The 11,318-nt window shown below is 46.6% G+C and overlaps 1 protein-coding gene across 1 annotated transcript in view; it reads left to right on the top strand.

The window, feature by feature from the left end:
* Positions 1-1,541: 1,541 nt before the first annotated feature.
* LOC148519958 (beta-Ala-His dipeptidase-like) overlaps positions 1,542-11,318 on the top strand; it is a 66,579-nt gene continuing 56,802 nt past the window's right edge. The window contains exons 1-2 of the mRNA XM_088475923.1: positions 1,542-1,659; positions 3,022-3,190. Coding sequence (XP_088332049.1) covers positions 3,152-3,190 — 39 coding nt within the window. The 5' untranslated portion in view covers positions 1,542-1,659; positions 3,022-3,151. The remainder of the gene's footprint in view (positions 1,660-3,021; positions 3,191-11,318) is intronic.

Genomic DNA, 11,318 nt, shown 5'->3' with positions numbered 1-11,318 from the left:
GTTTAAAAAAATCACACCGTGTGTGAGCGCCTTTAGTCGAGTGATTGCAAAGGTGTGTACTCAGCTTACAAATGTTACAATATCACTTTAATTTCACAAGTTAACCCACGTAGATAGGGTTGTGGGAATAGCCATAGTGCTTTTAGCACGATACTGTATTTTATTTTTTTACATTTAGGCCCGAACTGCATAAGGGATCTGAGGGTCTATGTACTAAGGCTTAGAGAGTGATAAAGTGAACAGAGATAAAGTACCAACCAAACAGCTGCTGTCACTTTAGTGTTTGAAAAATGACAGTTAGGAGTTAATTACTTTATCTCCGCCCACTTCTCTCTCCAAGGCTTAGTACACAGGAGCTCATTCAGACCCGGTCGCTAGATGCGTACGCTCGCACCCAGCGTATGCACACAAGCAGCAAGGCAGGCGAACGCACGGCAAGGCATCAGCACGTCCATTATGTCTTGGCGTGCGATCGCTTTGTGTATGTAGACGCCCACCAGCCTGTCTTTAGACGCCCACTGGCACATGTCCTCTCTAGGAAGTGTATGCAACCATCGGTACATCGGTTACCATCGGAAGCGAACGGAGCGCTTGAGGTGGACTATACCCTTCCGCAAGCACTGCGATCACTTGAGTGTAAAAAACAGCCAGGTGACGTGTACTATGACGCTGCCTATAATTTATGCACGCCTCTGAAACAGCATTGAGACACTCAGGCACGCCTGTGTTCGTATCTCCACTCCCCCGTTTCTAGTGGACTGCCCCTGTCACCACCCACAAACGGCTTCTCCTGTCACTCACTCTGCTGGGTTGTCTATGCGCAGCGAGCGAACGCTTCCTGATCTCTTGCTGCAGTTCGCGCATACGCACAATGCAAAAATCAGCCTTCAACGAGCGAACGCATCCTAGCGAGAGGGTGTGAATCAGGTCCACAGTCCCCACAGTTTTGTGCTAATCGGCTTCTTGCTGGCTGACACTACTGAAGGGGTACCCCATGTTCCCTTCAGAATGATACTTATCGATCACATTTAGCATATCCTATATGCATCAAGCTAACTTACTCAAATGTGACAAATTGCTTCCTTTCCTCCAAATGCAATATAGGCCTGTATTTTTCTTGTAAAAAGGCATCCAATTCTCAAGCCCTAATGCTGTAATGCTGTAATTAGGATTTATTGTACAACCAGATTGGAATAAAGATCTGATTTGACACATATGAGATTCATTGAAGACATTATATGAAGTGATAGTTTATAAACATACTGGGAGACTTCCCTGGTGTGAGAATTGCTCAGCCCTCATACTTTTTGGATTCCAAATATATTCTATAACATGTATCACAAATCAGAATAATGTGAGCATAAATATATATTAGTATTTTCATTGTCAGATTATCAATTGCATAAACCTGTGACTGCCTGGGGACAAACAATCCCTATGGGGGAGCTCTCTATGTAATGTGCTGGATCTGCATCATGCAGGAACCCTCTGACCACACGAATTCACGTAGCAGGGGTCCTGCTGAGGTATGACTGCAGACATCGAATGCCGGATTTAGCCAATCATATCAGGCTTAGGGGACGTCCTGCTCGGGCACCTTCTCTCTGACCAAAGTAACAGGACACAAAATGCAGTTAAACTGAACATGATGACACCTATGTAAGTGATCTGCAGAACACAGGTACCTGTATATGTGCGTCCCGGCTTTGTGTGGCCTCTTCTCTCCTGCATGCATGGCAAATTGCGGGATCGGGAGTAAGACTGAACGATAAAACACATTCACATTATAAAATAGGGCCGCATCGGGCCTCACACCACGTCCTGGCTATAATAGTGATCAGTCGGCGACCGCAGCAGAGTCACGATAGTCTGTGGAGCCTATATCATTGCAGCATCAGGGTGCACAGCTATAGCACTAATGCTGCTTCCTAATAAATGGAGGCATTTAGCACGGATAGGCAGCCTAATGGTCATCGGGGTTGTGTAAATGCTGTATATTGTGATATGGTGACTAGTATACAGCATTTACAAAACCCTGATGATCATAATACATTATAGCCCAGGATTTGACACAGGTTTAGCTGGCAGGCTATTTACTAAATATATATTGGCTATCAACTGCACTGGAAATATACAGATGATTATATCATCATAGAAAAAGACCCCTACTTTATTGAGAATTTGTATATTTATATTGTTTAATTCCAAATAGGGGTGTTACCACTGACAATCAAAAATATGACATAGGCAAACAGGGGGGACGGACAAAAGAAATGTGTGGTCATTGGACCGTGCATGCACAGTATTGCCAGCACAGGAGTGAAAAGGGGCCCATTTATCAATGATTGCTTGTGCAATGTGATCAGGACATGCCAGTAACATCCTTGATTGCATTGCAAAAAGCGATCCTATTGGCTAAATGTATCATCTGGGACATGCAGGGACACGGGCGCCGAAAGGAGCCCGCCCCTGCGATATGTCCTGAGAGATGTCGACCAGTGCAGAGAGTCCCGTGGAGTGCACAGGCACATCCGCCATAGCCAGGGAGGGATCTGGCGGATCCTTCCATCGCATAATAGTGCTCGGTGTAGCCCATAGGATACAGCGGCTAACATCATCTTCAGATGGCGTTAGCTGTGGGGACCGATATCTGGAATGCATCGCATTACGGATATTGGTAAATTCGGCAGCATCGAATCCCTCATAGAAACCTATGGCATTTTTGTAAAAAATGAAAAAGTCTGTGAGGGACGGACTGCTAATAATTACAGCAGTTACATAGCAGTTACCTAAATCATTTTTATATTTACATTCCAGTCTGAGTGTGTTTGGTGTTCTCTGATTTCAGATTTTTATGCTGATAAGTTTTCATGTTGCTGCTAAATCTCACAAATCTGCGATTATAGTTATCCACTGGGGCCAGCTATTCTGTTGGTATCTCTTTCAGGCCTCTTGTCATGTATAGCCCTCCTTGTCTCAATTTCCATATATCTATTTTTATTATCTCTCTGCTCACCTTAGGCTTTGTGGAGTTAAGTTCTATACTGCACAAGTAGGTGCATGTAGCTGGAGAAAGTAATTCATTGGAGTTGCTGGAGAAATCTGACACCGACTCCTTTCAGGAACAGCATAGTCATAAAGGACGGAGAAAATGATGCATCTCTCTCTACAGCATTGCCCAGACCTCACAGTAAGTATTCACAGCCTTTCTAGCTAATATATATATATATATAACACGCACAATATAATTGCTGTATGCTTTTATATTTGTTGTATGCTTTTACTTTTGCTGTAGTTTTTACTACTCCTGCTGGTGTGGTAATTTTGCTTTAGACCTTGCACCATACACATTACTGAACAGAATGCATGAGTGAGCAGGTCCTTTGTCTTTAGCTTAAAGTTGCATATCCACTTGCCGATAGAGGAACGACAGTACGATTACAACATTGTAATGGTACAGTCGTTCCTCATCCTGTAATGTGCCTACACTGAATGATATGTCGTTCAGTGCAGGCACCCTCCCTCATCACTGAACATGGTCAGTCTGTTGTTATCGGCACATTGACCAGCATGTTCAGGGATGATTGATTTTGAAAACGACCAGCGGGAGCGCGCATCGCTGGTCGTTTTCGACATTTTAATGCCCGATTTGTGAACGATTAATGAGCAATTGAACGAAAACAATGTCATTATTGTTCAATCACTCATTTTAATCGCCTAGTGGATACGCACCTTTAGTTTGATCATTACATGATTCACAAGGCAATTTTAATGACAACTGTACTCTCTATCAAAGCACCTCTAAAGGCATATTTAATTTGCCTAATTTGTATTTTGCTGCTATTGTTAATTAATCAAAGCTGTAATCAGTGGTGGATTTCTGTCTGCACAGCATTTGCCCAACACCCCACAAGTGCCCATTGTTTATTTAGCACAATAGAGGGAGTGTGCGGGTATCACAGATATTTGCCGCAGTCCCTCCATGGTACATCTAGGGAATCCTTAATGTTTGCAGGTAGGCCATGAAAATAGGTGTTTTTAGGGACTATCCCGCAAATATTATTTTGTAAATAGGCCCCATAGAAACAGTATATTATATGCGCACCATATTTGTTTTCCTATTTCTATGGGGGGGCTCTTCCCTGTCTCTGGGTGACTGGGATGAACTTACTCCCCTGCAGGGCACACAGTCAATCCTGTCCATGGATTGGAAAGACCCCGTATATATGACTGCCTGTGCCAGCTCCCATCACAAGCAGCCATGCCAGTGTCTATTGTGTCCAGAGGAAAGTGTGCTCCGGTCCTGGCATCCCCGCTGAGTGACAACAAAGTCAGATACACTGACTCAGGGCACCAGGGGCTCGACAGGCATGGCTGGCAGCTCCTCTTCACGTCAGGGAACGTGACATCATAACATTGTGTTCTCAGCAGTCCAGCACAAGGATGAGCTGATGAGCCAGTAGCGGGAGGGTCATCACATGGTCATGCTGTGGAACGCTGTGCCTCACTCAGCAGTGCAGCTAATGGTGTTAGCATCAGCGGTAAGGTGGTGGGGGGTACCAGCTACTAATTTCTTAATGGTACGCCATACCAGCCTGTATGTCCTTACTTGCACTACTGAATATACTCTAAATAGAGCTGATAGTCAATAATATTCTACCACTATTTAGTGAAGATTATTGGCATGTGAAATATTTCCCTTCATGTTTGTACTTGCATCAGATCAGAACCGTCACTAGACTTTTTGCTGTCCTGTGCCAGAAAGAGCATTTGCTCCCCCTCCTACTTTTTCAAATAGTTTCATAAGATGCACACCTGAAAAAGGGCCATAGCCTCATGGGGAATGGCCAGGGATGAGATAGGGGAGGCCAGGAGATGCTGGGGATGTAAGAAGAGGAAGCTACAAGTGATAATGATAATAAACAGAAAATTTACATGCCCCAACAACACCCCCTGCCCTGTGGTGCCCTGGCACAGGTCGCACCACCCTACTTACGGACCTGCATCAGATAAAATATCACATAAAGCCCATAGAGAAGTAGAAAGTTCTAGATGATTTTATGCAGTGGTTGAAGTGAAAAATTTAAAGTGGGGATGTGGAAAATCTAAGGTTGTACTTATGTGCGCGCTGGAAAAGGGGGCGTGGCCACTCAAAAAGGGCATGACCCTAAGGCACATTCTTTTCCAATCAGTGTAGTGTACTGTGTACCACACCATAGTATCCCCTATACACATTATGTCACACAGTAATAGTGTTCCCTATGCAATGCCCACAGTAGTAGTGCCCCCTATGCAATGCCCACAGTAGTAGTGCCCCCTATACAATGCCCATAGTAGTAGTGCCCCTTATACAATATCCACAGTAGTAGTGCCCTTTGTAGTAGTGCCCCTATACATTGCCCACAATAGTAGTGCCCCTTGTAGTTGTGCCCCCTATACATTGCTCACAGTGTAGTACCCCTTGTAGTAGTGCCCCGTCTACATTGCAGATTAGTAGTGCCCCTTTCAGTAGTGCCCCTATACAATGCCTACAGTAATGCCCCTTATACATTGCGCACAGTAGTGCCCCGTATACATTGCCCACAGTAGTAGTGCCCCCTATACAATGCCCACACTAGTAGTGTCCCTTACACATAATGACATAAAAACACATACAAAAACAATACTTACCTGAAGCCCCCCTCCTGCGTCTGCCGCAATCCGAAAGCTCCTCGCGCTCGGCACTGTGGGAGAGAAGTCATGACGTTCTAACACCCATTGCGGAAGCTGTAAGTCTGAGCTAAGGAGTGAGTTCCAGCCTCCGGCTGCAGGGAAAGAGCCGCCGGGCGAACGCTGGTAACAGAATCTCAGCGGGCGACCGGCATATGGAGAAGGCAGCCTTTCTGACACATTTTTGACAAAAAAAAGATGCCCAGCACTAGCAGATTTGCACGGGACAATTTTTATCTGGCATCTGGCATCTCTTGCCATATGGCGTATTGAGGCTTGATGTATGATGACACATCTGTATAATGGGGCCGGGGCAGGGTGTGCGGTGCTACATTATACATTATACAGACCCACACCGCTGCACAGATCACTACAGTCTACTCACTTGTGCACTCGGCTAGTGATTGCTGTCACTTGTGCACTCGGCTAGTGATTGCTGTCACTTGTGCACTCAGCTAGTGATTGCTGTCACTTGTGCACTCGGCTAGTGATTGCTGTCACCTGTGTTGGTTGAGGGCATGCCAGTAACGCCCCTGATCACATTGCAAGCGGCAATGGAGGGATCGCAGCAGGTATCTCCGATACCTGCTGCGGTCCCTCCTTCGTACATCCGGGGGATACTTAGTATTTGAGGTAAACCCCCGAAAACGTGTGTTTTCGGGGATTTTACCTCAATTATTGAATGATAAATGGGCCCCTAAGATTGAAGTCCATGAACAGAGCATTTTGTCCTTCCTGGAATGTGTTATGTAGGGAGGTATGTGATGGTGTCCTTTGGTTTCTCAAACTTTAATCTCCATAGACATATAGAGCCTGTCATGATTCCGGATAAATTTACTGTGTTTTCGGATAAAAAAAATGCTGTTATACTGTTGTAGTAGTGAAACAAGGTAACATTTATTCAGGCTGACACAGTGCTGTACATTAGCTTTGGCAGACACAGGTGTTAATGAGATATGCAAATACAATCCAGCAGTTAGTAGTGGTAACCTGAAGTAGTAAACAAGTAACTGAAGTCAGATTATGCATGATAACAGGATTTCAGGATAGCCCAAGAGCAGGATGCAAAGATGCAATGGCGGAACTCCCGGAGACAATGGAGTCATTTGCCGCCGGGCTCCAGCCCTTAAGGGGGCACCTGGCTCCATTGTCCCCCGGGCCGTTCCGAGCACTGCTATGGAGATGGAGCGCTGCTCCGAGGAGCGGGCTTCATGGACGGAAGGCAGCAGCACTGGAGCGGGGTTTCAGGTAAGTATTGTTTTTTTGGTGTATTTTTGTATGTGTGTGCGCTCGCGGGAGTCTCACTACAGGGGGCATTATTATTGGTGGCTCACTACAGGGGGCATTATTGGTGGCTTACTACAGGGGGCATTATTGGTGGCTCACTACAGGGAGCATTACTGGGGGCTCATTACTGTGGGCTTACTACAGGGGGCATTACTGGGAGTACTACAGGGGACATTAAAGGGGGCTTACTACAGGGGCATTACGGGGGCTTTCTACAGGGGGCTTACTACACGGGGCTTACTACAGGGGGCATTACTGGAGACTTACTACATGGGGCATTACGGGGGCTTACTACAGGGGGCATTAATGGGGGCTTACTACTGGAGGCTTGCTACAGGGGGCATTACAGTGGCTTACTACAGGGGGCATTACTGGGGGCTTTCTACAGGGGGCATTACTGGGGGAACTACAGGGAGTTTACTACTGGGGGCTTACTACTGGGAGCACTACAGGGGGTTTACTACTGGGGGCACTACAGGGGCCCTTACTACTGGGGCACTGCAAAGGAGGACCACTTCTGGAGGTACTGCATAGGGGGACCATTACTGGGGGGCAGGTGGAACTGCATAGGGGGATCTCTACAGAGGGCACTGCACAGGGGGACCACTACTGGGGGAACTGCATAGGGGGGCGGCAGCTAGGGCTGGCATAGGTGCCGGTGGGGTGGTACATTTTAATTTGGGGGGGGGCACCAACATTTGTCTTGCCTCTGGGCACCTGGGATGAAGTTACACCACTGCAAAGGTGCAAGGTTTAAGGATTACCCAAATGCAGGATGCAGGGTTTCAGGATTGCCTGATAGCTGGATCACAGGAGCAGGTATTCAGGACTGCCTAATGGCTAGTACACCTGTGCTAGTTTGCAGGAGTCCCTGGTAACTTTATGATGATAGCTGAAACACTGGAGCAGTTTTGCAGAGAACACTGGTGCAGGCTGCAGCATAACCTGAAAAGAGCAACAGCTCTGGTGAGGTTTGGAACTGACTGAAAAGAAAACGCACAGTAGAGCAGCAAACTTCTTATCAGTGGTACTGCAGCGAGTACAGATTGTGACAGAGCCCTGTCAAATGCTATGTGGGTGTCTGGGTCATTTTCAATTAGAGCATTAATGGGCCAATGTATCAAAGCTCAATGAGAGATAAAATTGTGAGAGAAAATGTATTAACCAATAAGCTCCTAACTGTCACTTTTCAAACACAGCCTATAAAGTGCAAGTTAGAAGCTGATTGGTTGTTGATTTATATCTCACAATTTCATCTCTCATCAAGCTTTGATACATAGGCCCCTAAAATTTTAGTGAGTGTATCTTTGAGAACATTTGGAGAAATATCCTCTAGAACGGGATGGGTATGGAATCCCGGCACTTGGGAAGCCGGCTGTCAAAACACCGACAGCCGGCATCCCGATGCTGAGGATCCCGACAGGAGATAAGTAAGTATGCTATCCCTCCCCGTTTCACACCCTAACCCTCCCCCATTAGTGCCTAAACCTAACACCGTCCACCCTTTGTGCCTAACCCTAACCCCTCTCCCTGGTGGTGCCTAACCTAACCCCTCCTTCCCGAAGCCTAAACCTAACCCCCCCCGGGTGCCTAAACCTAACCCTGCAGCGCCCTTAGTTGTTAGCGGCTGACAGCTAAGGGCGCCCACTGTACTTACAATCGGGTTGCCGGGTGTCGGGATCACGGCGTCTGCATCTCCACTCATGTCAGGCTTCCGGCGCTGGTCTTCTGTCCGCGGTTCTGGAATCCGCTGCCGGGATTTTATCAGCCGGCATCCCGCTCATAGGCTTTTTTAACTACATCTCCTCTAGAACAACTCTGATTCTGAGATTATTTCAGCAGCCTCTATTGTCATTGTTGTCCAAATGCCCGTGAGTCACAATCATGGGGTCTGATTATAGTATAACAGTTTTACAGAGATTCTGCTGCTTTATCCATGCCAGGCCCCCACCCCTGGGCGTATCTTCTACCTCTAGTATAGGGTAGGTCACAGTGCAATTGCACACTGATTATGATGACTATTACAAAATGAAACACGCAGACAGGGAGTACAAGATGTGTCATGCTGCATACAAGCGAATATATACATTTATTTTCATGCATGCAGTTGGGGAGTAACATACATCTGATTTTCGTCCAACTCTTCAGGTCCATTATGTGTATATATTTGAATGGACAGCGTTAGAAAAATAAAGGTAATATAACTCTATAAGATAAATGGGTAATGCTTTACCTTTTACTACTTGTCCAAAGGGACCTTTCTGAAGCGTTAATTTAACAGTATTAAATGGACTGGAATCTCAGTTCAGTTAATAGTTAGCACAGTAACTAGTCACAGCTATAAATTCAAAGGTTCATCAGCAGATTATCATTCAAAGAAACAAGACACAGACAAGCAGCAGCCGGTAAGACTTAAGTGTATTTTCTCTGGACTCGTATGTGTTACACTTATTAGTGTTTTTTTAGGTTTTACTTATATATCTTTTTGTTGTAAATGTATTACAGTGATTTGCACATGTCCCAGGTGTCTTGTGACTCACTAGTAAGTAATACAGCAGTCTGTAACTACTGTAGCCTGCTATGGAATTCTGAAGTTCACATTTCTTTTGCTATAGTACAGAATTTGGGAACCTCTGCTATAGTATATGGCAGTACTTTTCTCTTGTAACATAAGTGCTAATCACTTATTAAACATGTATTGTACATGTCTTATCCCCCATTGGACCAACAAATAAAATTTTTGAAATAAACTATAGAGTTAAGATAAATTGTTCAGTTTTAACCTACATTACATGATTGTACCTCTGTGATACCCCTTTTATACTTAACTTTACACTTAATATAACACTGGGTCTCATTCAGACCCGCTCGCGAGCGCAGGACGCTCGCAAGCGGGTCGATGGTACCCAAATGCGCATGCGCACGATGGAGGGAGCTCCGTCGTGCACATGCGCGAGACCCGCATAGCGACAGCCAAGCTGTCGCTCCGGGTCTCGCACCAAAGGGGCGTGCTGTCAATGATGAGTGACAGCACGCCCCCTTTGGTGGGCGTGCTGGGGGCGTGGCTGCCCAGACGGAGGCGTTCCCATGGGAACGCCTACCGTCTGGCTCCGGCCCCACTGACATCACTAGTGATGTCAGTGGGAGTGATTTTGGCTCTGATAGAGCCAAAATCAGTCCTGGGCTTGCGGCAGCGAGACCCTACCGCAGGGTCTCGTCGCAAGCCCGATGGTCGCGATGGTCTTGACCATCGCGACCATCATCATGGACGCTCGCATAAGCTGTGGGTGGTAAGAGGCCGTCCAAGAGGCCGCTCCAAGTTTAGGTAGGAGGGCCCTGATTCAGACCGAGCGCTCTGGTCAGAGCGTACGGCTCTGAATCAGGCCCACAGTTCCAAATCAGGTCAGATCTGTGACATACCCCTTTCACACCGCAGTGCCGATCTGGGTTATTCCCAGATTGGCGCTGTTCACACTGCACACTGACATCTCCTTGTGCCTGCCGGAATGCGGCTCTCCCCGTTTTGTAAATGGGTCCCGAGTCGTTTGACCCGGGTTACCTGTTTACACTGAGTCCTTCCCGGGGAAAAAACCTGCTCGCTAGCCGGGTTGGCTTCCCAGGTGACTGGACCCAGGTGGAGCCGTTTCCATTGACCAAAATCCCTGGTTGATGCGCGTTCATGAGCAATAACTCTGGATTTTCAAGTCAGTGGAGAAGGAGTATAATAGTAAAGATGAGTAAACGCTATGGAGGTGTGTACATAGCGATGCGAGTGACAAACCTCCCCACCCGCCGATGGGACGACATATCGGGCATCCGGTACACATTAGATGATCCGGTGTCCGACCTCCTGATATGTCTGCCCCTGCCGCATCCCGCTGCATTGGGTCGTCAGCCGCATCGTCAGATTGGGCTACATGTAGTGCCTACCTGATGATGCGGCTGGTGACCCCACGGGAGCGTGCACCACCCGACATAGAGCGTACACCATTAACGATTTTGACGATTTGTCATTCCGATCCGTCGTAATCGGGCAAATCGTTCAAAATATCGCTAAGTGTGTACCCAGCTTAACTCCCAACTTCATTAGCAGAATTTCCTGTCAGGTCTTTACAACAATATCCTAATGCTATCTGATGCAGATTGGTTTTAGTTATGATCTGGGTTTAGCTTAGGGTTTGGAATAACATTAGGTTTAGGCCTAAGAATGGAGTATTGTTAAATCCAAGGCAGTGGCCAATGTTGTGGTTACGTTAGAGCTAGGATCAGGCCTTAAGTTGTGGAAAAGCCATGTAGTCCAGTTGTTCTTTGTGTAATCATCG

Source organism: Taudactylus pleione, unplaced genomic scaffold (genome assembly GCF_031769625.1).
Source record: "Taudactylus pleione unplaced genomic scaffold, aTauple2 ptg000179l, whole genome shotgun sequence".
Classification (NCBI taxonomy): domain Eukaryota; kingdom Metazoa; phylum Chordata; class Amphibia; order Anura; family Myobatrachidae; genus Taudactylus; species Taudactylus pleione.
This window is presented reverse-complemented; position numbering and strand designations above follow the sequence as displayed.